At 40.5% G+C, this 25,545-nt stretch overlaps 1 protein-coding gene across 3 annotated transcripts in view; it reads left to right on the plus strand.

The window, feature by feature from the left end:
- Positions 1-4,141: 4,141 nt before the first annotated feature.
- LOC100674992 (zinc finger protein 782-like) overlaps positions 4,142-25,545 on the plus strand; it is a 31,243-nt gene continuing 9,839 nt past the window's right edge. Inside the window, exons 1-6 of one of the 3 annotated variants that reach the window (XM_064291113.1) lie at positions 4,144-4,535; positions 5,634-5,797; positions 5,989-6,123; positions 6,570-6,626; positions 17,125-17,251; positions 18,867-18,962. In XM_064291113.1, the coding sequence (XP_064147183.1) occupies positions 6,612-6,626; positions 17,125-17,251; positions 18,867-18,962 (238 nt within the window). In that variant the 5' untranslated portion in view covers positions 4,144-4,535; positions 5,634-5,797; positions 5,989-6,123; positions 6,570-6,611. Of the gene's footprint in view, positions 4,536-5,633; positions 5,798-5,988; positions 6,124-6,569; positions 6,627-17,124; positions 17,252-18,866; positions 18,963-25,545 lie in introns of all 3 variants that reach the window. The other 2 variants (XM_023544672.2, XM_064291114.1) reach the window with 2 other exon arrangements.

Genomic DNA, 25,545 nt, shown 5'->3' on the forward strand with positions numbered 1-25,545 from the left:
CAGAGTGGCTGTAGAATTTTTCTTTCACACCAGCAGTGTAAAAGGGATTCAGTTATTCCACATGCTTATCAGCATTTGGTTTTATCACTATTTATTTTAGCAGTTCTAGTAGGTGTGTTCACCGTCCATGTGTCAGTTTGTTGTACTGTGGTGGCTTGCATGTTGCTGTGATGCTGGAAGCTATGCCACTGGTATTTCAAATATCAGCAGGGTCAGCCATGGTGCACAGGTTTCAGCAGAGCTTCCAGACTAAGACAGTCTAGGAAGAAAGCCTTTGTGATCTACTTCTGAACATTGGCCAAGGAAAACCTTATGGATTACAACAGAACATTGTCAGATATAGTGCTGGAAGATGTACATTTGTGCCAATGGTTCTTGGTGGCTACTGAAGGGGACCTGGACTACCCTTCAATCAAGCAATTGGGGATTTGTTAACTGTCTAAGGTTTCAAAACAGGTTGAGAGGCCATGATTCTCTACTTTGGGGACCTGAGTCATGTTTTTTGCTATCAGACTTAGAGTTCTTCCTCTATTATAAATCAAGCAATACTTTGGTAGGCTAAGAACACGCACTACGTAAGATTTAGGTTCATGCTGGACGTGTAACATTTCTGTTTAGGCAAAGTCTCCAACTATCTTGATCATAGGGTCCTGAACTGAGTTATTGAGTGTAAGCTCAGCTTTTAATAAAGTGGTATTTTACAGAAAAAATTTCATGCATCACTGTTCGTAAGGCATAATACAAACTAATAGCAATCCAAGCAGTCATTAGCTCAAGGAGAGGTAATGAAACTAAAATGTCACCTGCCTCATTTTTTAATAAAAATGTGATAATAGAGAAATTTCCTTCACACATTTGACCTAGATCTCATTAATACGTATGTATGTAGACATATAAATTTATTCTCAAAAAGGTGAAGATTTTGAAATATTACAAACCTAAAATTTTTTTTGCGTCTGTATTTCCTTTCTCATCAATACTGGAAACCATGCTTAAAGGTCCTCTCTCTTCCATTCTCTTATCTTGGGCTACAAATGTGATTTAAACCTGATCAAGGCTTTTTCAAGATCTGAAGATGAGGTATGACATCCAATTATTCCAAAGTAAAAAAAAAAAAAAAAAAGTTTTTTTTTAATGGGATATCTGCAGTAATTGAGCACAGGTATAAAATACAGTACAACTGGCATCACACATATTTGTAACTATAAGAAAAAATCACCCCCATTTTATGAATTTCTATAAATTATTAAAGTATTTAATATGTGTTTTGTACATAGTGATGATTATGTCAAATATTCAGCAGAAGCCTCTATTGTCAAACAAATGTGTGACAACCAAATTCAGGGATAACTCGTACATCACAAGTTCAGCTGTAACAAAGCTAACTCTTTTTGCTAATGCTTCTCTTAAAAGATTGCATGCCGAGAGTGTAAATGCCTAGTAAGCAAGCAAGAAAAAAAAAAGATTGCTAATGAAAGCATCCTATAAATTGTGTTTACTTTCCTTCAAACTCAGTGTTTTGGGTTGCTTAAATTTACCTTAGGGTGCCACAACGAAGGGTAGTGTTATGGATTGAATTGTGGCCCTCCAAATTATGTGTCAAAATTCTAACCTCTTTACCTGAACATATAACCCTGTTTGGAAATAGAGGATTGTTTTATGTTATGTTAATGAGGCCATACCAGTATGGGTCCTAAACCTAATCACTTCTGAGTTATAAAAAGATCAGAATAAACTCAGAGATACACACAGGGGAAGACAGACAACAAGGAACACCAAGGAGTGCCAAGAAACACCAAGGAATGCAAAGGAACTCCTGGGACTACCAGCAAGGAAGACCACCAACCTGGAGCAATGCCCTAAATTTGAACTCCTAACCCCCTGAACTGTGAGAAAATAAATTACTGTTCTTTAAAGACACCAAGTTGTGGTAGTTTTTGTTATGGCAGCACTAGGAAACCAAGCCACATAGGGATCACACATTGTGATTATTAGTCAGCACATAAAGATGAGTTTCTCCTCTACTCTCGCAGGAAGGAAACATAGAATTGGGTTTGTAAGCAACCCTGATGCTTTTACAACAAGGATTTTGCTTACACTTACATTTTTTATTTACAATGCTGTTGTTAGGTGCTGTCATGTTGGTTCTGACTCATAGCTACGCTATGTACAACAGAACCAAACACTGCTTGGTCCTGCACCATCCTCACAACCGTTGCTATGCTTGAGCCCATTGTAGTAGCCACTGTGTCAATCCATCTCATTGAGGGTCTTCCTCTTTTTCGCTGACCCTCTAGCTTACAAAGCATGAGGTCCTCCTCCAGGAACTGGTCCCTCTTGATAACATGTCCAAAGTGCGTGAGATGAAGTCTCATTAGCCTCACTTCCAAGGAGCATTCGGTTGTACTTCTTTCAAGACAGACTTGGTTCTTCTGGTAGTCCATGGTATATTCAATATTCTTCATCAACACCATAATTCAATATTTAAAATAATTATATAATAAACAAAGTCTATCTTGGCCACTGCAATTCAACATACGTTAAAAAAAAAAAAACCAGCATGACACATCATTCGTATTATGCATACTTTGCTTATACTGTGCTATTTTTGGAACATTTTTGCTGAACTCAAATGCATCTCGATATATTAAGATCAAGAAATATTTTTCACCTTTGAAGTGAATAATTATATGTGAACTCACATTTAATTCATTACATCTTTTCAGATTGTCTTAACAGATTACTGGCAGCTTTTGTGCCAGTATTTGCACTTCAAAAAATCTAACCTGATAATATTTATAGAATTTTTCTAAAATTTTAACTTTACTTCATTTGGTTAATGAAAAATACAAGCATTTGCTTTTTCAAGACACAGTCAAGCAAAGCCATTCCTGCCAACAAACACATTCCACATCTTGGAGATGTGAATGCTGAGAGGGAACTGTGGTGGCCAGATATGTACACCAGTGTGTGGCCAGCAGCTTCTTAGGAATCTGGTTGCAGCATTTGGACTAAGGTTTCAGTGACCACTCTTCTGATTAATGGGTGGTGACAGACAGTTGGGTTCTTGGTGGCAGAAACAGCAGTGGCTACTTGACCTCAAGATTAAGTTATGGTATGGTTTGTTTCCTTGAACCTAGTAGTACTAACGCCAGACTTTTATACTGACAAATTTTTCAATAATTTTATAATCACCCATCTGGCTTCATTAAGACTCTTTTTGCTCAAAATACATTGAACACTGTTTCTTTCACTGAGCACTAACTGAAGCAGTACTACCTCCCAGAATGGGTTACAGGCAACATACTCTTAATGCCAGCAATTTAAATTGTTCATCTGCCTTGTTTGTTTGTTTTTGTTTCTTTTTGTGTGTGTGGTAAATATATAAGAAACATAACATTTGTCATTTCAACATTCTTCACATGTACAATTCAATGTCTCCCCACACCAACTCTGATCATAAACTCCATGTTGTTTTTAGGTGACTGAGTTGATTCAGCCTCATAGCGACTCCACGTACAACAGAACGAAACGTTAATTTTATCTCTTTCGTGTTGTTGTGCCAGAATTCAGAATGGTGTCTATGACGCAACAGGTTTTCATGAATGAATGTATTTACTGACCACTTTCTCTGCATTCGAGTTCTATAGGTAAAAGTGTACAATGATGATTAATTTAATATAGCTTCGCGAGCATTTCTGAGCTTATTGTTGGTATCTGGATAAAGAATGACAAAGAATTATATTAAAAAATATAGCCAAACATGTCATTATGTATATGGAAGTCCAAGATAATGGTAAAAATTTGTCAAAACACTAAGAGAATTCAGCAAAAAACAATGTTAATCTGTAAACCCTAATAGCTTTCCTCTACACTTCTACAATTGGGAGCTCCGGGTCAAGCCCTTTTATATTCACCAGGCTAGGACTTGGGGCGCCAGAAGGCTCAAGGGTCGTGTGGCTCCTGTGGCTGTAAAGGGACAGAGTGGTGGTTCCAGGTTGAACAATTATAAAATATAAGCTACCGTCCTAAATAGTTCAGTTGTCATGCCTTGAAAAATCAGTTAATTTCCCTACATAATTCTAATTTTTTCACACTTAGCAAATGTAAAGGTAAATTTGCTTAATATTTCTAATATGAAATCTATATTCGGGTTTCCCTGATTATCTCTAATTATCTAATGAATAAATGTGATTACAACCGTGTGAGGTCGAGGACCATGCCTTGCATTTGGTGGTAGCGTTCAAGTTTAACCCACAGAGAAAACCTTGACAGGAGGGGCCTTTAAGAACCTCTTTCTCCAACGTTATGAAAATACCGAAACGCCACAACAGTCACTTCTAAGAGAGAACGTGAAGGTTTATGGGAAATGCAGTCTTGCTTGTTCTAACTCACCGCGCAGCACGCTGGGAACGGAATTCTGGGCTCCTTCTGAGCATGTGGAGCCGTAGCCCTGCTTCCTCAGTCCGGACTCAGTTCTTTTTTTTCTCCGCGCTCATCCGTGTCTACTCTGAAGTACAGGATTCGCACTTGTCGTGAGAGCGCATGGGGACCCGCCGGGAGGGGGAACTGGGTCCAGGAAGGGGGAGCGGAGAGCCGCTGGGACCCCCGCACAGCCCCTCGCCCTTGCGCAGCCGGTGGCGGGGGAGGGCCCCCCCGACCCGGCCAGCTCCCGGGGCGCAGGTCGGGAGAGTGCTGGTCAGTACTCGGGGCGGCCGCGCTTGCCGGGCTTGTGCCCGGCCCAGCCTTAGCACCGACGGTGGAAAAGCCCTTGGCGAGGCGGGAGGAGAATGTGGGTTTATAACTTTGGCGATGAACTTGTCATAAAGCGCGGGCGGTGTTTCTGCGGTGAAAGCTTGAAAGACCCGGGTAGATTCCTGGTCAGACGCCTGTAACCAAGGGCAATAAATGACCTGGCTACTCATTTGAAAATTAGAATATTAATAACGATTGCTTCGTGGCGTTGTTTTGAAAGTTCGGCAAGTCATTAACCGTAAAACATTTAGAGAATTGCAGGATACTAAGCCCTAAGTAAGTGACGAATGCTGTTATATTTAGAAGACACTTTTTGAAGTTTTCGTTGGGTGACTCATGTAAACCTCACAACCACTCTCGGAGGTCGGTTTTAACATACGCATTAGAAAAACAAACACAGAGGGTCAAATTGGTGGAGTTGCACTCTCTTGTCACAAGCTAGTGGTGAGAAAGCTCGGATTCAATAGCCAGTGTGCGTCACTCCCAGTCTCAAGCTGTTTCTAATGTCACACCTGCTGACAGCCAGCATTGCTGCCTTCCCAGCACTTAAGACTGACCTGGCTTCACATCCCCAGTGATATAATTGGAAACAAATGTACATGGAATCCTACCATGTGGCAATTGGATTCTGGGATTTCTAGTGTCTCTTCGGGTCCCTTGGTTCAGACTGAAGGTCCTGGGCCCTCCTGAGCTGACAGGCGGTCTTTTAAGTCTGATGTTGCAGTGAATCCCAAGAGTCAGGTTTTTGGCCCTAAAATGAATTTGTTTCCCAGGTGCCAGATCCCCTGGAACAGAGCAGCCCTTGTAAAGCAGGAGGCCTCTGGGTATAGGAATCTCACCTGGAAAGAATGCCCCTCTGACCTTTACCTTATCTCCAGAGGTTCAGAGCAAGAGGCAGAAGAGCCAAGAAAGGAGCAGGTCCTAGATTCCCTGACCAGAAGCAGTTCTTGATCTCCCTGCCCAGAATGAGCCAGACTTGGTGATGTCGCCACCACAGACTGTGTGGCAGTGGAGGATTTGGGCCAGCTTTGAGATGAATGAGGTGAGCTGGATGGCCCAGGAGCAGGCTACCCAGGAAAAGCTGCTTCCTTCGAGAGCTTTGCAGGGCCAGGTCTGGGGATGAGGCTCCTAAAGGACTCCCAGTCCCTTCATTTTCACTCTGTAAATTCTGTGCTGCGCTCACATGTGTTCATCAACACGTGCGACCCCAGTGATGTTATCCTGACCTCACAGATCCCCGAATGATGGTTCATGAAGGGTTCCAAGGTCATCTACTTCTGACTCATTTAAAAGCTTTAAAGAAATGGGACCTGAGAGTGTCAGTGAATTGTCCACGGCCACCTAGTCTGTGACAGCCAGGAGTCACAGGTCAGTAACCAAAAGCCCCTGATCAAAGAATTTTAAATTCTTTGTAACACACCCATATCCTCACTCAAGTTAAGCAGTGTTACCAGGAACATAGTTAAATGTTGCAGCCTGAGTATTTTTCTGCTATATTAATTGTAATGGAAGAATGTCTTATTCTTTGTTTTCCTTAATTTTATTACTCCTCTTGTTTTCCTTTTAATTGATTTAAGAATCAAAGTATTGCTAAACAATAGAAAAAAGTTTATATTTAACTAACGAAAAGATGCATGTTCAAGTCTACATGATCACTTCAGAGTCTCACGCGGACAGGTGTTGCTGTCTGTACCTGGTCCTTTTCAAGGGCTAAACAGCCATATCCCCACAGGGAGGCTGCTCCCCAGATGGGGTGCCAAGATTTTGAGAGGTGAATCTAGTGACCCTAGTCATCCATCTTTCTGTCTCCACAGCTGGATGTTCAGTTTTCTACACTCACCCAAGAGCCACAGAAAATGAGCACCTCTCAGGTGAGCTCTTTATTCACTCCCCACTTCGCAGCGTGATGGATTTGTGAGGCTTGTAAAGGTCCATGCATTGAATAGAGAAGGAGAAACAGAAATAGATCAAGTTGATCTGGAGGGAAGATACACGGTTTCCCCATTAACTCTAAAGTTTACTGTCTGCTTTTGGTAGGTAACCTTTGTCAGGGTAAGTAACTTTCTTCCAGTTACCAGTTGGCTTAGATTTCAGTTTAGTCATGGATGTGTACTGAGTTAGAGTGAATACGTCTTCAGTATTTATTGGAACAACAATAAAGCTTATTTTCTTTAATCCTTAAAACTTGTGAATAGCTTAATGGTTTTCTTATGTTTATTTAGTCTTGAATTCCTGTAAAGACCCTACGGGGTAACAAGTGTGGTAGATTACTTTTTTTTAATTGTGATAAATGTATTTATATAATAAAACATGTCATTTTAACATTTTTGATGTGTACAGTTCAGTGACATGAATTACATTCGTCATGTTGTACAACCATCACCACTATCCGTTTCCAGATTTTTCTTTCACCCTTAGCAGAAGCTCAGTGCCTCCTAAGCAATGAGTCCCCCTTTTCCCATCTCTTCCATTAGTAAACACTAGTAAATTTTGTTCTCTATACATTTGCCTGTTCTAGATATTTCATATAAGTGAAATCATACAGTGTTTGTCCTTTTGTGATTGACTTATTTCACTCAACATTATGTTTTCAAGGTCCATCCATATTATAGCATTTATCAGAACTTCATTTCTCTTTTTGGCTGCGGAATCTTCCATTGTGTACATAAAAAAAACCCCAAACCCAGTGCCATCAAGTCGATTCCAACTCATAGTGACCCTATAGGACAGAGCAGAACTGCCCCATAGAGTTTCCAAGGAGCACCTGGCGGATTCAAATTGCCGACCCTTTGGTTAGCAGCCATAACCCTTAACCACTACGCCACCAGGGTGTCCATTATGTATATATGCTACATTTAATTTATCCATTCATCTGTTGATAAATTTAGGTTGTTTCCACTTTTTGACTATTGTGAATAGGACTGTAATGATCACTGGTATGCAAGTATACCATGGGAGAAAGATGTGGCAGCCTGCTTCCGTAAAGATTTACAGCCTTGGAAAACCTATAGGGCAGTTCTACTCTGTTCTGTAGGGTCACTGTGGTTTTGATTTGTGTTTCCCTAATGATATTGAGAATCTTTTCATGTGCCTGTTGGCCATTTGTATATCTTCTTTGCTGAAATGTCTATTCAAGTCGTTTGCCTATGTTTTGATTGGGTTGTCTTTTTTTTTTGTTAAGTTGGAGTTTTTTATATATTCTACAAATTAAACCCTTACCTAATATATGGATTCCCAAAATTTCTTACCAATCTGTAGGTTGTCTCTAACTTTCTTGATAAAGTTTCTTGATGAACAAATAGTTTTTTGTTATTCTTGATACATCCAGTTTATCTAATTTGTCTTGTTTTTGCTAATGCTTTTGGTCTCTCATCTAAAAATCCTTATTAAAAACTACATCCTGAAGCATTAGCCCTATGCTTTTTTCAAAGAGTTTTTTAGTTGTATTTCTTATGAGTTAATTTTCATGTATGTCGTGAGGTATGGGTCCAACTTCATTATTTCACATGTAATATCCTGTTGTTCAGCATCATACATTAAAGAGACTATTCTTTCCCCATTGAATGGCTTTCCCATCCTGGTTAAAAATCAGTAGAGTGGATTTATGGGTTTATTTCTAGAATCTCAATTCTATTCCATTGGTCTATATGTCTATCATTATTGCAGTACCAGACTATTGTTTTTGTTTTTTTTATTTTTATTGTGCTTTAAGTGAAAGTTTACAAATCAAGTCGGTCTCTCACACAAAAACTTATATACACCTTGCTACATACTCCCAGTTGCACTCCTCCTAATGAGACAGCCCGCTCCCTCCACACTCTCATTTTGTGTCCATTTTGCCAGCTTCTACCCCCTCTACCCTCTCATCTCCCCTCCAGGCAGGAGATGCCAACATAGCCTCAAGTGTCCACCTGATCCAAGAAGCTCACTCCTCACCAGCATCCCTCTCCATCCAGTTGTCCAGTCCAATCCCTGTCTGAAGAGTTGGCTTTGGGAATGGTTCCTGTCCTGGGCCAACAGAAGGTCTGGGGCCATGACCACCAGGGTCCTTCTAGTCTCAGTCAGACCATTAAGTCTGGTCTTTTTATGAGAATTTGGGGTCTGCATCCCACTGTTTTCCTGCTCCCTCAGGGGTTCTCTGTTGTGTTCCCTGTCAGGGCAGTCATTGGTTGTGGCTCGGCACCATCTAGTTCTTCTGGTCTCAGGCTGATGTAGCCTCTGGTTCATGTGGCCCTTTCTGTCTCTTGGGCTTATAAACGCCTTGTGTCCTTGGTGTTCTTCGTTCTCCTTTAGTCCAGGTGGGCTGAGGCCAAAAACAATCACGTCTTAGATGGCCACTTGCTAGTGTTTAAGACCCCAGACGCCACTCTCCAGACTGGGATGCAGAGTGTTTTCTTAACAGATTTTATTATCCCAATTGACTTAGATGTCCCCTGAAAGTGTGGTCCCTAAACCCCGCCCCTGCTACACTAGCCTTCGAAGCATTTAGTTTATTCAGGAAACTTCTTTGCTTTTGGTTTAGTCCAGTTGTGCTGACCTCACCTGTATTGTGTTCTCTTTCCCTTCACCTTAAGTAGTTCTTATCTACTATCTAATTAATGAATACGCTTCTCCCATCTTCCTCCCTCCCCCCTCTCGTAACCATCAAATAATATTTTCTTCTCTGTTTAAACTATTTCTCGAGTTTTTATAATAGTGGTCTTATACAAGATTTGTCCTTTTGCAACTGACTAATTTCACTTAGCATAATGCCTTCCAGATTCCTCCATGTCATGAAATGTTTCACAGATTCATCACTGTTCTTTATCGATGTGTAGTATTCCATTGTGTGAATATACCATAATTTATTTATCCATTCATCTGTTGATGGGCGCCTTGGTTGCTTCGATCTTTTTGCTGTTGTAAACAGTGCTGCAGTGAACATGGGTGTGCATGTATCTGTTCCTGTAAAGGCTCTTATTTCTCTAGGATATATTCCAAGGAGTGGGATTGCTAGATCTCTATTTCTGCCTTTTAAAAAAAAAAAAATTTTTTTTTTTAAGGGAGTGCCAAATCAATTTCCAAAGTGGTTGTACCATTTTACATTCCCACCAGCCATGTATAAGTGTTCCAGTCTCTCCACAACCTGTCCAACGTTTATTATTTTGTGTTTTTTGGATTAATGCCAGCCTCGTTGGAGTGTGATGGAATCTCATTGTAGTTTTGATCTGCATTTCTCTAATGGCTAATGATCATGAGCATTTCCTCATCTCTCTGTTACCTACCTGAATGTCTTCTTTAGTGAAATGTCTGTTCATATCTTTTGCCCATTTTTTAATTGCGTTATTTGTCTTTTTGTAGTTGAGTATTTGCAGAATCATGTAGATTTTAGAGATCAGCTGCTGATAGGAAATGTCATAGCTAAAAACTTTTTCCTAGTCTGTAGGTAGTCTTTTTACTCTTTTGGTGAAGCCTTTGGATGAGCATAGGTGTTTGATATTTAGGAGCTCCCAGTTATCTAGTTTTTCTTCTACATTCTTTGCAATGTTTTGTATTCTGTTTATGCAATGTATTAGGGCTCCTAACGTTGTCCCTATTTTTTCTTCCATGATTTTTATCATTTAAGATTTTATATTTAGGTCTTTGATCCATTTTGAGCTTATTTTTGTGCATGGTGTGAGGTATGGGTTTTGTTTCAATTTTTTACAAATGGATATCCAGTTATGCCAGCACCATTTGTTAAAAAGACCGTCTTTTCCCCATTTAACTGCTTTGGGGCCTTTGTCAAATATCAACTGCTCATATGTGGATGGATTTATGTCTGGATTCTCAATTCTGTCCCATCGGTCTATGTATCTGTTGTTGTACCAGTACCAGGCTGTTTTGACTGTGGTGGCAGTGTAATAGGTTCTAAAATCAGGTGGAGTGAGTCCTCTCATTTTGTCCTTCTTTTTCAGTAATGCTTTACTTATCCAGGGCCTCTTTCTGATTTTTTTCTCCATTTCATTAAAAAATGTCATTGGAATTTGGATTGGAATTGCATTAAATGTATAGATTGCTTTTGGTAGAATAGGCATTTTTATAATGTAAGTCTTCCTATCGATGAGCAAGGTATGTTTTTCCACTTATGTAGGTCTCTCTTAGTTTCTTGCAGAAGTGTTTTGTAGGTTTCTTTGTATGAGTCTTTTACATCTCTGGTAAGATTTATTCCTAAGTATTTTATCTTCTTGGGGGCTACTGTAAATGTGGTGGTTTCCTCTTTGATGTTCTTTTTGTTAGTGTAGAGGAATACAACTGGTTTTTGTATGTTTATCTTGTATCCTGATACTCTGCTGAACTCTTCTATTACTTTCAGTAGTTTTCTGGAGGATTCCTTAGGGTTTTCTGTGTATAAGGTCATGTCATCTGCAAATAGAGATACTTCTACTTCTTCCTTGCCAATCTGGAAGCCCTTTATTTCTGTATCTAGCCTAGCTGCTCTGGCTAGGACCTCCAGCACAATGTTGAATAAGGGTGGTAAAAAAGGGCACCCTTGTTTGATTCTGGATCTCAAGGGGAATGCCTTGAGAGCACTTTTCTTTCTTTTGTGCACTTTTCTCAGTGCTGATAGTTTGTTTTAAGTATCCTGCAGCCCTGTCATTGGGTGCATTAATATTTAATATGGTTAAATGGCTCTTAATGTCTCTTAATATGGCTCTCTCCATTTAGGCCGATGTTGGCTATCGGCTTTGTATAAATGCCCTTTATTATGTTGAGAAATTTTCCTTCTATTCCTACTTTGCTGAGAGATTTTATTTTGAATGGGTGTTGAACTTGGTCAAATGGCTCTCCTGCAGCAATTGATAAAATCATGTGATTCTTGTCTTTTGTTTTATTTATCTGATGGATTATATTAATTGTTTTTCTAATGTTGAACCATCCCTGGATACCTTGTATGAATCCCACTTGGTCATGGTGAATTATTTTTTTAATATGTTGTTGAATTCTATTGGTTAGAATTTTGTTGAGGATTTTTGCATCTAAGTTCATGCAAACCTGGTTTTGGTATCGTGGATATGCTGGCTTCATAGAATGAGTTTGAGAGTATTCCGTCCTTTTCTATGCTCTGAAATACCTTTAGTAGTAGTAGTGTTAACTCTTCTCTGAAAGTTTGTCAGAACTCTGCACTGAAGCCATTTGGGCCAGGGTTTTTTTTTGTTGGGAGTTTTTTTTATTACCTTTTCAATCTCTTATTTGTTATGGGTCTGTGTAATTGTTCTACCTCTGTGTTAGTTTAGGTAGGTAGTATGTTTCTAGGAATTCATCCATTTCTTCTAGGTTTTCAAATTTGTTAGAGTACAATTTTTCATGGTAATCTGATATGATTCTTTTAATTTCAGTTGGGTCTGTTGTAATATCGCCCATCTCATTTCTTATTCGGTTTATTTGCTTCCTCTCCCGTTTTCCTTTTGTCAGTCTGGCCAATGGTTTATCAATTTTGTTGATTGTTTCAGAGAACCAGGTTTTGGTCTTGTTAATTCTTTCAATTGTTTTTCTGTTTTCTATTTCATTTAATTCTGCTCTAATTTTTATTATTTGTTTTCTTCTGGTGTCTGAAGGTTTCTTTTGTTGCTCTCTTTCTATTGTTCAAGTTGTAGGGATAATTCATTGATTTTGGCCCTTTCTTCTTTTTGTATGTGTGCATTTATTGATAGAAATTGACCTCTGAGCGCTGCTTTCGCTGTCCCAAAGGTTCTGATAGGAAGTGTTTTCGTTCTCATTGGATTCAATGAATTTCTTTATTCCATCCTTAATGTCTTCTATAACCCAGTCTTTTTCAGCATGGTATTGTGTAGTTTTCAAGTGTTTGATTTCTTTTCTCTGCTTTTTCTCTTATTGATTTCCGCTTTTATGGCCTTATGGTCAGAGAAGATGTTTTGTAATATTTCAGTGTTTTGGATTCTGCTAAGGCTTGCTTTATGACCTAATATGTGGTCTATTCTAGAGAATGTTCCATGTGCATTGGAAAAGAAAGTATACTTGGCTGCTGTTGAGTGGAGTGTTCTGTACATGTCTCTGAGGTCAAGTTGGTTTATTGTGGCATTTAGATCTTCCGTGTCTTTATTGAGCTTCTTTCTGGATGTCCTGTCCTTCACTGAAAGTGGTGTTTTGATGTCTCCTACTATTATTGTGGAGCTGTCTATCTCACTTTTCAATGCTGATAGAGTTTGTTTTATGTATCTTGCAGCCCTGTCATTGGGTGCTTGAATATTTAATATGGTTATATCCTCTTGGTATATTGTCCCTTTAATCATTGTATAGTGTCCTCCCTTTTCCTTTATGATGGATTTAACTTTAAAGTCTATTTTGTCAGAAATTAATATTGCCACTCCTGCTCTTTTTTGATTATTGTTTGCTTGATGTATTTTTTCCCCATCTTTTCAGTTCTAGTTTTTTTTTTTGAGTCTCTAAGTCTAAGGTGTGCCTGTTGTATGCAGCATATATACGGATCCTGTTTTTTAATCCATTCTGCCACTCTCTGCCTCTTTATTTGTGCATTTATTCCATTTACGTTCTGCATAGTTATGGATAAGTGTGACTTTAGTGCTATTATTTTGATGTCATTTTTGTGTGTTGTTGACAGTTTCTTCTTCCCATGTAATTTTATGTGCTGAGTAGATTATTTTCATATATTGTCCTTTCCTCATATTCGTTGTTGTTGATTTTGTTTCTGCTGAGTCTCTATTTTTTTCTTGTATTTTATTTTGATGTGTAGCATAGTTTGTCTCCTTTGTGCTTACATTATTATTTACCCCTACTTTTCTAAAGTTTAACCTAACTTTTATTTCTTTGTATCGCCTTTTCTTCCTCTCCATATGGAAGATCTATGACTACATTTCTTAGTCTGTCTTTATTGTTTTAATGTTGTCTTCTTTTACATAATAATATCTCTGTTTCTCTGTTTTGAGAGTTTTTTATCTTGATTTATTTTTGTGTTTTCTCTGTCTGGATTGACTTCTGATTGCTCTGCCCAGTGTTCTAGTCTTGGGTTGATACTTGACATTATTGATTTTCTAACCAAATAACTCCCTTTAGTATTTCCTATAGTTTTGGTTTGGTTTTTACGAATTCCCTAAAATTCTGTTTATCTGGAAATGTCCTAATTTCGCCTTAATATCTGAGAGACAGTTTTGCTGGGTATATGATTCTTGGCTGGCAGTTTTTTTTCTTCAATTTTTTTATGTAAGTCATCCCATTGCCTTCTTACCTGCATGGTTTCTTCCGAGTAGTCCGAGCTTATTCTTATTGACCCTCCTTTGTAGGTGACTTTTCATTTATCCCTAGCTGCTCTTAAAATTCTCTCTTTATCTTTGGTTTTGGCAAGTTTGATTATAATATGTCTTGGTGACTTTCTTTTAAAATCTACCTTATGTGGAGTTCGATGAGCATCTTGGATAGATATCTTCTACGATATCAGGGACGTTTTCTGCCAAGAAATCTTCAACAATTCTCTCTGTATTTTCTTTTCTCTCTCCCTGTTCTGGTACTCCAAACACTCATAGATTATTTCTCTTGATAGAGTCCCACATGATTCTTAAGGTTTCTTCATTTTTTTTAATTCTTTTATCTGATTTTTCTTCAGATATGTTAGTTCCAAGTGCTTTATCATCAAGTTCAGAAATTCTGCCTTCCACTTGCTCAAGTCTGCTCTCAGACTTTCTATTGAGATGTCTACTTCTGTAATTTTATTGTTAATCTTCTGAATTTCTGATTACTGTCTGTGTATGGATTTTTCCATTTTATTAAATTATTCATTACGTTCCTGAAAAATCTTTTTAATTTCTTTATCTTTTAAATTTCTAAGCTTTTAATTGCTTTATCTGTGTGTTCCTTGGCTTGTTCTGCGTATTGCCTCATTTCCTTCCTGATGTCTTGAAGGGTTCTGTATATTAATCTTTAGTACTCTGCCTCTGTAATTCCATTAAGGCACTTTCATCTAGAAGATCCCTTGATTCTTTGTTTTGAGAGCATGTTGAGGCGACCATGGTCTGTTTCTTTATGTGACATGATATTGACTGTTGTCTCTGAGCCATCTGTAAGTTATTATATTAGTTTATTTTATGTTTGCTTACTGTGTCATAGCTTCTTGCTTTGTTTTGTTTTGATATGTCCAGATGGGTTGCTTGAGTGAGCTAGCTTGATTATTTTTGCCTTTAGAGCTCTGACATCCTGTCTCCGGATGGCTAGATCTTTTATCAGGTGTCAGCCTAGGAGTCCATTCACTTTTCTTGTATGAATTCAGCTCAAGTGTCCAGGTAGCTGGTCATCCAGTGTGTGGTATAGGCTCTGTCCTACAGTCTTAGTGGGTCAGGGGTGATTGGTGTAGGTACTGGTATCTGGTTGCATCAAGGGGTCACACTCCGAACAAGGCAGGGGCCTGAGAATCATCCCCCACGTGTCTCTGAGGAAAGCATGTCACTGTTCCCTGGAGTGTAGAGGTGGGTGGGTTCTGTGGATGGACCATGGGCACCCAGTGTTTTTGGTTGTAAGGACTGGGAGGTACCAGTTATCCTTGGACCCCTGTCATGGGTGGCTCGGTGACCTGAGTGGAGCCACCACTGCTTAGGCCCGTGATGTGGGTAGGTGAGGACTCTGTTTAATAGGCAAAGCAATGCCAAACATCAAATACCCACCTTTCCACCACACAGCTGAAACAGTTGTAGTCTGCCAGCAAGGGCCTATTCTTCTGAAATAGGCCCACATAGGTCCGTGCAGAGGAGAAATGTACTCAAAGTCCACAGACCATTTATGCCTGGTCAGGAGCCGCTTCTGTTCTGAGCTCTCCCCCAGTTGCAAATTTTTTCCTTCTCCAAGGCCGGGAGGATGGGTCTAGGCACTCAGCAGGGCCTGTCTCACACCCAGGGAAATCAGCTGCTGAAGCTGGCTTGGGGGTGGGGGAGGGCATAGCAAAATATAGGCACATACTTAGCTTTTGCCAAGAGCACCATTCTTCTCTGGTTCCAGAGGTGCGAGTAGGCTTTGTGGCTGGCTGCTTCTCCCTGAGGATACTGTAGCCAAATGCTCATACCAGTCTGCTGCTGCAGCTCCTGGGAATGGTGCCTGAGGGCTCCCCGTGATTCAGGTCTGGTAACTCCTCTCCGTTTCTGAACCGTCTCTTCCTCCCCCTGCCCCTCAGTTCATTTTCTGAGCTTGCCTTTGATGTTCAGGGCTCCTAGCTTGTCATTGTTTCACTTGTTTTTTTCAGGTGTTTGTTGTAAGAGGGCTTGCTGGAAGCGTCTGTCTCTTCCGCCATCTTGGCTCCGCCTCCTACTCTTTCTCTAAAACACAAGACTGGTCAGTCCTGTGTCATACCTCCAGGGCATACATGTATCTTCATTGGTCACCTTGACAGAGTGATTTGTACACCTTAGAGAGTGCCCAGGACAGTCCATTGGCATATTGGAAAATATTAGAAGAAACCTATTTATTATAAGTTTAACAAAAAAAGACAGGAGATTAAGCTTTATCATTAGTTGTAAGGACATAAATATCAAAACAAATCTAAATCTCCACTTGTTGCTACAAACTGTCAGGATTAATCAGATCAATTGATTATCAATTCTGTTCCACTTCTGTTCTTCAGCGCTTGTTCCTCTGACTCTAAGCACCAGGAGCTAGGTCAGAGCTCACAAGTTAAAGGACACAGTCCTCCAGACTGCCAGGTAGGCCCAAGACTTCAGGCTTTCACCGTCTCTCAGGTTCAGTAATTTGCTGGAACAAATCACAGTACTTATGGAAAGCACTGTGCCTATGATTACAGTTTTGTTACCACGTGCATCAGTGTCTTCAGCGACCAGGAAGCCCGTGAAGCTTCCATGTCCAGACCCTTTATTGGGGGTTTCATTATGTAATGGAAATTCCAGCCCCTCTCCCCCGAGGTTGACTGATATCAGGAGGTGATCCTGAGGTATCATGCAGTAGATCTTTCTGGCCTGCCAGCCCCATCCCAGAGTCACCTTATCACCCCACTGACATAACCTGTTAAGTTAGATGTGGTCCAGAGTCCTTATAGATGACACTTAAACTCCGAGTGTTTTTAGGGATAGTCTCTCAGATATTGGGGTCAAAGACTAGATTCTTTGGGTAAGGTTAAATTCTAAACCCCACAGTAGGGTATTCACTGATAATATATGTAAATATTTTATGATATAAATACAAAGAATTAGGGCATGAGAGTAATATTTCTGCTAATTGCATGAGTACCCCTAAAATATTAGGGTTATAATAGTCATCCTTTATATTTTGTTTTTAACTCTCAACAGTGAACGTAACAGCGATTAGTTTCCAAAATTATTTTCAGTGTCACCTGTGTCTGAACTCTTCAGATTGATCACAGATGTGCTGTTACAGGCATCAGTGTCATTCAAGGACGTGGCTGTGGAGCTGACCCAGGAGGAGTGGCAGCACATGGGCCCCGCTCAGAGGACCCTGTACAGAGACGTGATGCTGGAGAACTACAGCCACCTCGTCTCAGTGGGTGAGCAGACCTTACCATTTAACTGTGTACAGAATGCAATTTTCTTTGCTCTTTTGTTCTCTGCTGCTACTTTTATGTGTCATTTCCTGCCCTCTTAAAGTTTGTGTTAGTTTCTTAGGGGTGCGGTACAATTACCACATACTAGGTGGCTTAAGGAAACCCTGGTGGTATAGTGGTTAAGTGCTATGGCTGCTAACCAAGAGGTTGGCAGTTCGAATCTGCCAGGTGCTCCTTGGAAACTCTATGGGGCAGTTCTACTCTGTCATATAGAGTCGCTATGAGTTGGAATCGACTCCATGGCAGTGGGTTTGGGTTTTTTTTAGGTTGCTTAAAATAACAAATACATTCTTACTGTTCTGGGAGCTAGGAATCTGTACTGAAGATCTTGGCAGGACCATGCTCCCTCTGAAGGCTCTATGGAAGAATCCATCCTTGCCTTTTCCTAAACTCTGCTGCTTGCCAGCAGTCGTTGGTGTTCCTGGGTTTTGTAGGTACATCACTCCAGTTTCTGCCTTTCTTCACATGGCCTTCTTTCCTGTGTGTTTGTCAGTTTCTCTGCAAACCTACCTCTACTTAAATAGATACCCTCAACTGGATTTAGAGCCCATTCTAACTCATTAGTGTCACTTCTTGATTACATCTGCAAGACCCTATTTCCTAATGAGGTCACATTCATAGCTTTTGAGGACTTGAACATGTCTTTCTGGGGAACACAATTCAACCCACTACACTACATTTTTGGGAGATAGAATTCTTTTAAATATTTGTGGGCTTTTTTGGAGTACAGTTAGGTTACTTGGAATTAGCTTGATCATTTTAAGGTCTGCTTTTTAAAAAGCTTTTGTTATATTGGATTCAAAAAAGTTTCTTTTAGTCTAGGACTAATTTAGCCCCTATCCTAACGCAGTGCCACCAGGTTATTTACTGCATCTTCAGTGTATTAAGGGATCTTTCACCTCTAGCTGATGGGATCACAACATCCTGCCTCTGTATGCTTTGGTGATTTATCAGCTTACTCCTTTCCAGTGGTTTTTCTGCCAACCTTGGGTAGTTTCCTTATACGGTTGAAGAAGTCAGTACTCAGTGGAAGATTCAGAGATCTTTCTGCAGGTGTCCATGACTCTCTCTTTGTACAGCTCTTTTCTCTCCAGTTTTGCCCCTCAAAATTTAGTTGCGTTGGCTCTCTTTTGGTTTCCACCTTCTCTGCTGTGGCCTGGAAACTTCTGACTGTAAGCTGTGGCAGTCATAGGACTCACCTACTATTTTCCCTTTCTTAGGAATTCCTGTCCTGCTGTTGTTTAATTTTGTTTGGTTTCCTAGTTTGACATGTAAAGATAAATTGGTCCCTGATACTCTCACGATCATGGCCAGAAGTGGAAGTCCCATATAATCCCTTTTGTAAAACCCAGTACATCTGAACCATGATTAGAATTTGATGTCATTTAGGCTTGAGATTAGGGATTTAAGGAGATTTATTCCTTTTGTCACCTCCCCACCAGATGGGTCAAATTAACACATTTACTGAGCAGCATCTGATGTTTTACCTTCCTCCGCATTCAGAATCATTGAAGGTACATGTGACTGATTCACATCCTAAATTATTTCCTACCTGCAGGGTATTGCTTTACAAAACCAGAAGTGATTTTCAAGCTGGAACAAGGAAGAGATCCTTTCTTATCAGATGAAGAATTTTTAAACAGGAGCTATGCAGGTAAGTTATTGAAAGCTAACAGAAGGTATCAAGGAGAAATTGAAACCAAAGTGATCAGTTAATGGTAGGTTCTTTTAGCACCCTTTCTCTTTGGAAATTTAAAAAGAACAGATCCAATACAGTGTGCAAAGTGAAGGCACAACATAGCCAATACAATGTAAGCCTGTTTATTTTCTGATCTTTAAAAGCTGATTTTCCAGAAATATAAATTGCAATTGGTAAATCAAGTTACAGAATTATATTTAATAGTAACAAGCTAAAACTATGACTATGAAAGCAGCTCAAATAGGTGGCTAAAAGATAGCAAGAGAGAGAAAAAATTACTTAATCATTGGTTATGTAATGGAATTACTCAATGTTGTAAAAATGAATAGACAAATAATGAAATATATATTTATAATTATAAAAGTAATTAAAGCAAAAATACAACCTTCTTAATTATTAGAAGACAAATTTTCTGAGCAGAGCAGTGAAAACACTACTGTTACAAAGCTCAGCAAATCTCAGAGTAAAGTAAGATATAACAACTAGTGACAATGGGTTGAAATTGCTCCTGGTGGCACAGTGGTTAAAGCTGCTAGCCAAAAGGTCAGTAGCCCACCAGCTGCTCAGTGGGAAAAAGATGTGGCAGTCTGCTTCCATAAAGATTTACAGCCTTGGAAACCCTGTGGGACAGTTCTGCCCTATCCTGTAGGGTTGCTATGAGTTGGAATCAACTTGATGGCAATGAGGTTTTTTTTTTCCAATTAGGAGAAAATACGGTCATATTATGCTGAAGAGATACCTAAAAAATAATACGCAAAGTTTAAGATATATAATAGTAAGACAGTTTGCATGCAAATAATTCATGGTTTATCTATTAAATAAGAATGAATTCAGGCCAAAAATAATTAAATCATATGGAAGTTATTTGAATAGCATTAAAAAATATCATGTAAAAAGGACAAAATTAAAGTTTTGAATATCTTTGCACCAAAGAAGTTATCGTCAAGATTCCTAAGTGAAAAATTGTAAAAGCTATAAGGAGAAAAAGAAGCATGTTAAAGTATCCTACCTTAATATATCTGTCTGATTTTCTACCAAATATAATGGATGAAGGAGACCTGGTGGTGCAGTCATTAAAGTGCTTGACTGCTAACCGAAAGGTTGGCAGTTCAAACCCACCAGTCACTCCGCAGGAGAAATATCTGACAGTCTGGTTCCATAAAGATTTACAGCCTTTCTTATTGGGACTAGGCAACGTTTGAACTGGTTCTTGAATTAATAGTAGCATTCATATACATGGACGATTGCAGTGTTGGTAGAGTTTAGGGAAGTATTCAGCAAAAGCATTGACAAGTATTTTGCAACCAGATATTGGAAGGTCTTTAAATTCATCAGCCAAAACACTCAATAATTTATGTAAATTAACTATTAATATTGAGAAGGTATTGATTTATAACATTAAAATCTATAAATAAAATCATGTTTTATTCTTCCTGCCAAAAAAAAAAAGATTTACAGCCTTGGAAATCCTATGGGGCAGTTCTCTTCTGTCCTATAGGGTTGCTATAAGTTGGAATCGACTTGATGGTGTGAGTTTTGATCGTGGATGACACTCTAGAACAAGAGTTGGCAAACTGTATCGCTTAGACCATAATCAGCCTGCTACCTGTTTTTTTTTCCCATCCTCTTTTATTTATTTTGAAAAATACACACTAAAATATTTGCCAGCACAACTTCTGCATTTACAACTTAATGACACTGATTACATTTTTTCCATGTTGTTGCACCATTATCACTATCCTATTTTTTTTTTATTCCAAAACATTCCACCACAATTCAATGTCCCCCTGTCTTAGGCTGGATTCTCTAGAGAAGCAAAATTAGTGAAGCATATAAATATCTATATAGAGAGATTTATGTCAAGGAAATGGCTCATGCAGTTGTAGAGGCTGGAATGTCCCAAGTCCATGGGTCAGGCTGGAGGCTTCTCCTGATTCGTGTAGCCACAGGGGCTGGCAAACCCAAGATCAGCAGATCAGACAGCAAGGCTCTTGGCTCGCAGGCAGCGAAGACTGATGAATCCCAAGATCAGCAGGCAAGACGGCAGGTAAGCTGCTATCTCAAGTCCCAAGAACTGGAGATCAGTTGAACAGGAGCCAGCTGTAGATTCCAGAGTGAGCAAAAGCCTTCAAGCCTTACCAGAGTGTCCACCTTCATTCTTGAAGGCTCTGGGGATAAGTAGCCATGTCGGAATTGGATTGATGCAGTTTTCCATTGACTTTCATCACAGGGCATGGTAGTACTAAGAGATGCCCTAAGGGATATCCTGTATTCCAGACATATTCTTCTTTACCTCCATTATGTAACATCAGTCTGATTTCCCCTTGGTAGTCAGGGTCAGTCACACCAGCCAATATGGTAATTCCCTTCTTTGCCTGATGATCCAGAAGCATGAAGAGCCCATAGGGGTCAGTGGCATTCTTTACTTCCAGTTCAATGGAATCTGTTTTGTCTCCAGTTGGGAGCATTCCTTCCTTTGGAACTATGACCTCTAGATCCACAGAACGTAGGGATGCTGCGAAAGAAATCAAAAATGTTGTGAGTGGGTCACTAGGGGTAATAGTGAGTGGTGCCACTCCCATCTCTACCCTTTGATTCCTGGAACCATGAATTCTGACTATGGGAAAAACTGCACCATATATTGGATGCTGGTTTAGAGCATACACAGCCTCCTGGAGAACGTTGCCCCAACCCTGCAAAGTGTTGCCACCTAGCTGACACCATAGTTGTGTCTTTAGACAGTCATTTCATCATTCTATCAAGCCAGCCCTGGTGGTGTAGTGGTTAAGTGCTACAGCTGTTAACCAAGAGGTTGGCAGTTTGAATCCACCAGGCACTTCTTGGAAACTCTACCAGGCAGCTCTACCGTGTCCTATAGGGTCACTATGAGTCAGAATTGACTTGACAGCAGTGGGTTTGGTTTGATTGGGTATCAAGCCAGCTGCTTCAGGATGATGGGGAACATGGTAAGATCAGTGAATTCCATGAGCATGGACCCATTGCTGTAATTCATATGCTGTGAAGTGAGTCCCTTGATCTGAGACAATGCTGTGTGGGATACCGTGACCGTGGATAAGGCATTCTGTAAGTCCACAGTTGATAGTTTTGGCAGAAGCATTGTGTGCAGGAAAGGCAAATCCATATCCAGAGTAAGTGTCTGTTCTAGTAAGGACAAAATGCTGCCCTTCCATGATGGCAGTGGTCCAGTGTAATCAACCTGCCACCAGGTTGCTGGCTGATTACCTCCAGGGATGGTGCTGTATCAGGGACTTAAATTTGGTCTCCACTGCCGGCAGATTGGGCACACAGCAGTCACTGTAGCCAAGTCATCCTTGGTGAGTGGAAGTCCATGTTGCTGAGACATGCATAACCTCCATCCCTGCCACCCTGGCCACTTTGTTCATTGACCCATTGGGCAGTGATGGGAGTGGCTAGGGAGAGAGAATGACTGGTTTCCACAGAACGCATCATCCTATCCACTTGATTGTTAAAATCCTCCTCTGCCAAGGTCACCCTTTGGTGAGCATTCACAGGAGATACAAATATCTTCACTTCTTTGGCCCATTCAGAGATGTCTATCCACATATCTCTTCCCCTTATCTCCCTTGTCTCCAGTTTTCCAATCACATTCCTTCCAACTCCCTGATCATCCAGCCAAACCATTGGCCACAGCCCATTTCCTAGCATTGCAGGAAAGGCAAATCCATATCCAGAGTGTCTATTCTAGTAAGAACAAAATGCTGCCCCTCCATGATGGAAGTGGTCCAATGTAATCAACCTGCCACCAGGTTGCTGGCTGATTACCTCGAGGGATAGTGCTGGGTCAGGGACTTAAAATCGCACATCTGGCCATTTTCCTTCCAAGCAAAGTGAATAACCAGGTGCACTGCTCAAAGTTCTGCCCATTGGGAGGATTTTCCTTCATCACTGTGCTTCAAGGAGGTCCCAGAAAGGGGCTGTAGTGCTGCCTCTGCCCACTTTCAAGTAGTGCCTGTGTATTGCACAGAACCATCTGTAAACCAGGCATGAGTTTTCTCTTCCTCAGTCAGCTGGTCATAAGGAACTTCCCATGAGGCCATAGGTGCAGACTGGGAGATAGAAGGTAGTGTGACAGAAGTGGAGACCATAGACCTTTGGACCACTTCCTTATGCGACTTATTTGTGCCTTCAGGTCCTGCCCAGGCCTGATCTCATATATACCACTTCCATTTAGTGATGGTGTGCTGCTGTGCATGTCCAGTTTTATGGCTCTGTGGGTCTGACAATGCCTGGTTCGTGATGGGCAGCTCAGGCTGCATGGTGACTTGGTGGCCCGTGATTAACCATTGTCTCTATTCAGGCCCGGTAACAAGCCAAAAGCTGTTTCTCAAATGGAGAGTAGTTATCTGCAGAGGATAGCAGGGCTTTGCCCAAAAATCCTAAGGGTCTGCACTGTGATTCACCAACAGGGGCCTGCCAAAGACTCCAAACATCTCTATCTGCCACTGACACTTAAGGCACTATTGGATCAGCCAGATCGTTTGGCCCAGGTGACAGAGCGGCTTGCACAGCAACCTGAACCTGTTGGGCCCCACTCAAAACTGGCAGTTTTTCAAGTCAGTTGATAAATAGGCCAGAGTAGCACAACCCAAATGAGGGATATGTTGCCTCCAAAATCCAAAGAGGCACACTAGGTGTGCCTCCTTTTTAGTTATGGGGGGAGCCAGATGCAATACCTTATCTTTCACTTTAGAAGGAATATCTCGACATGCCCTACACCATTGAACCCCTAGAAATTTCACTGAGGTAGAAGATGCCTGAATTTTTGTGGGATTTATTTCCCACCCTATAGTACACAAATGTTTTACCAATAAGTCCAGAGTCATTGACACTTCTTTCTTACTAGGTCCAGTCAGCATAATGTCATCAATGTAATGGACCAGTGTGACATCTAGTGGAAGGGAAAGGTGATTAAGGTCCCTGTGGACTAAATTATGCCATAGGCCTGAAAAGTTAATATATCCCTGAGCTAGGACACTGAGGGTATATTGTTGGCCTTGCCAACTGAAAGCAAACTGCTGCTGGTGATCTTTCGAAACAGATGTGGACAAAAAGGCATTAGCCAGACCAACAGCTACATACTAAGTACTAGGATATATATTAATTTACTCAAGCTATGAAATTACATCTGGAACAGCAGCTGTAGTTGGAGTTAACACCTGGTTAAGTTTTCAGTAATCCACTGTCATTATCCAAGATTCATCTGGTTTTTGCACAAGCCAGATAGGCGAGTTGAATGGGGATGTGGTAGGAGTCACCACTCCTGCATCCCACAAGTCCTTGGTGGTGGCACTACTCTCTGCAATCCCTTCAAGAATGCAGTATTGCTTTGGGTTTACTATTTTCCTAGGTAGGGGCAGTTCTAATGGCTTCCACTTGGTTTTTCTAACATAATAGCCTTTATTCCATTTGTCAGGGATCCAATGTGGGGATTCTGCTAGTTGCTGAGTATATCCATTCCAATTATGCATTTCTGAACTGGGGAAATGACTACAGGATGGGCTTGGGGACCTGCTGGACCCACTGTGAGGGGGACGTGAGCTCAGACTCCATTAATAACCTGACCTCTCTATGCTCCCACTCTGACTGGTGGGCCACAGTGACATTTTGAGTCTCCTAGAATTAGTGTCAGTTCAGAGCTAGTATCCAGTAATGCTTAAAAAGTCTGATTATTTCCTTTTCTTTAATGAACAGTCACTCTCATAAAAGGCCACAGATCCCTTTGGGGAAAGGTGGGAGAAAGATGTAAGTTTTTGGCTGTGTAGTGAGGCCATTTCTTCAAGGGGTCCAGCCTCCCCTTCATTCAAGGAGTTATGGGTCTGTAAACTCACTCAGGTCTAGGAACTGACTGAGAGGCTGTGACTTTTCGGATAATTCGAGTTAGACCACTGGTCATTTGACCTAGAATTCTTCCACTTGTACAGATGAAGTAAATATTTAGTAGATTTCCTATCCATTTCACTCCTAGTGACACCATGACTAAGTAGCCAAAACCATAAGTCCATACAAGTCAGAATATTCTGATTACTGCTATCCATTACAATAACCACGCCCAGCTTGTCTTTGTCGATTGAGCACTGCCACTTGACCCCTACCACTACAGGATCCAGTCAGCTCCATTGTAGTTAGATGTCTTAATTCAGTTAGGGCAGTTCCCAGTGTCAAATCTGGCTTACACAGAATAGCAATCACACCAGTCTTCAAGGATGCCGGGGCTCCCTGCACAAATTTTTCCTCACTGTTGTCGTAAAAGGTATGTCCTCTTGGCACTCCATGTGTGGATTTGTAGGTCTAACCTGGTGAGTCCACTCAATAGCATACCAATCTTCCTAAGCCTTTGGATATCTTCTTCTATAGTATAACAAGGTAGGTCTGGCACTTCGACTTTTTTAGTGTAAGCCACTGCATAAACCATGCTTCAGCAACCCAACCAAATAAACTGTTAGATCCTTTCTTAACCTCTCCAGTTGAAACATTGAGTGAAGAATCTGTGCTTAGT

The sequence above is a fragment of the Loxodonta africana genome, chromosome 9 (genome assembly GCF_030014295.1).
Source record: "Loxodonta africana isolate mLoxAfr1 chromosome 9, mLoxAfr1.hap2, whole genome shotgun sequence".
Classification (NCBI taxonomy): domain Eukaryota; kingdom Metazoa; phylum Chordata; class Mammalia; order Proboscidea; family Elephantidae; genus Loxodonta; species Loxodonta africana.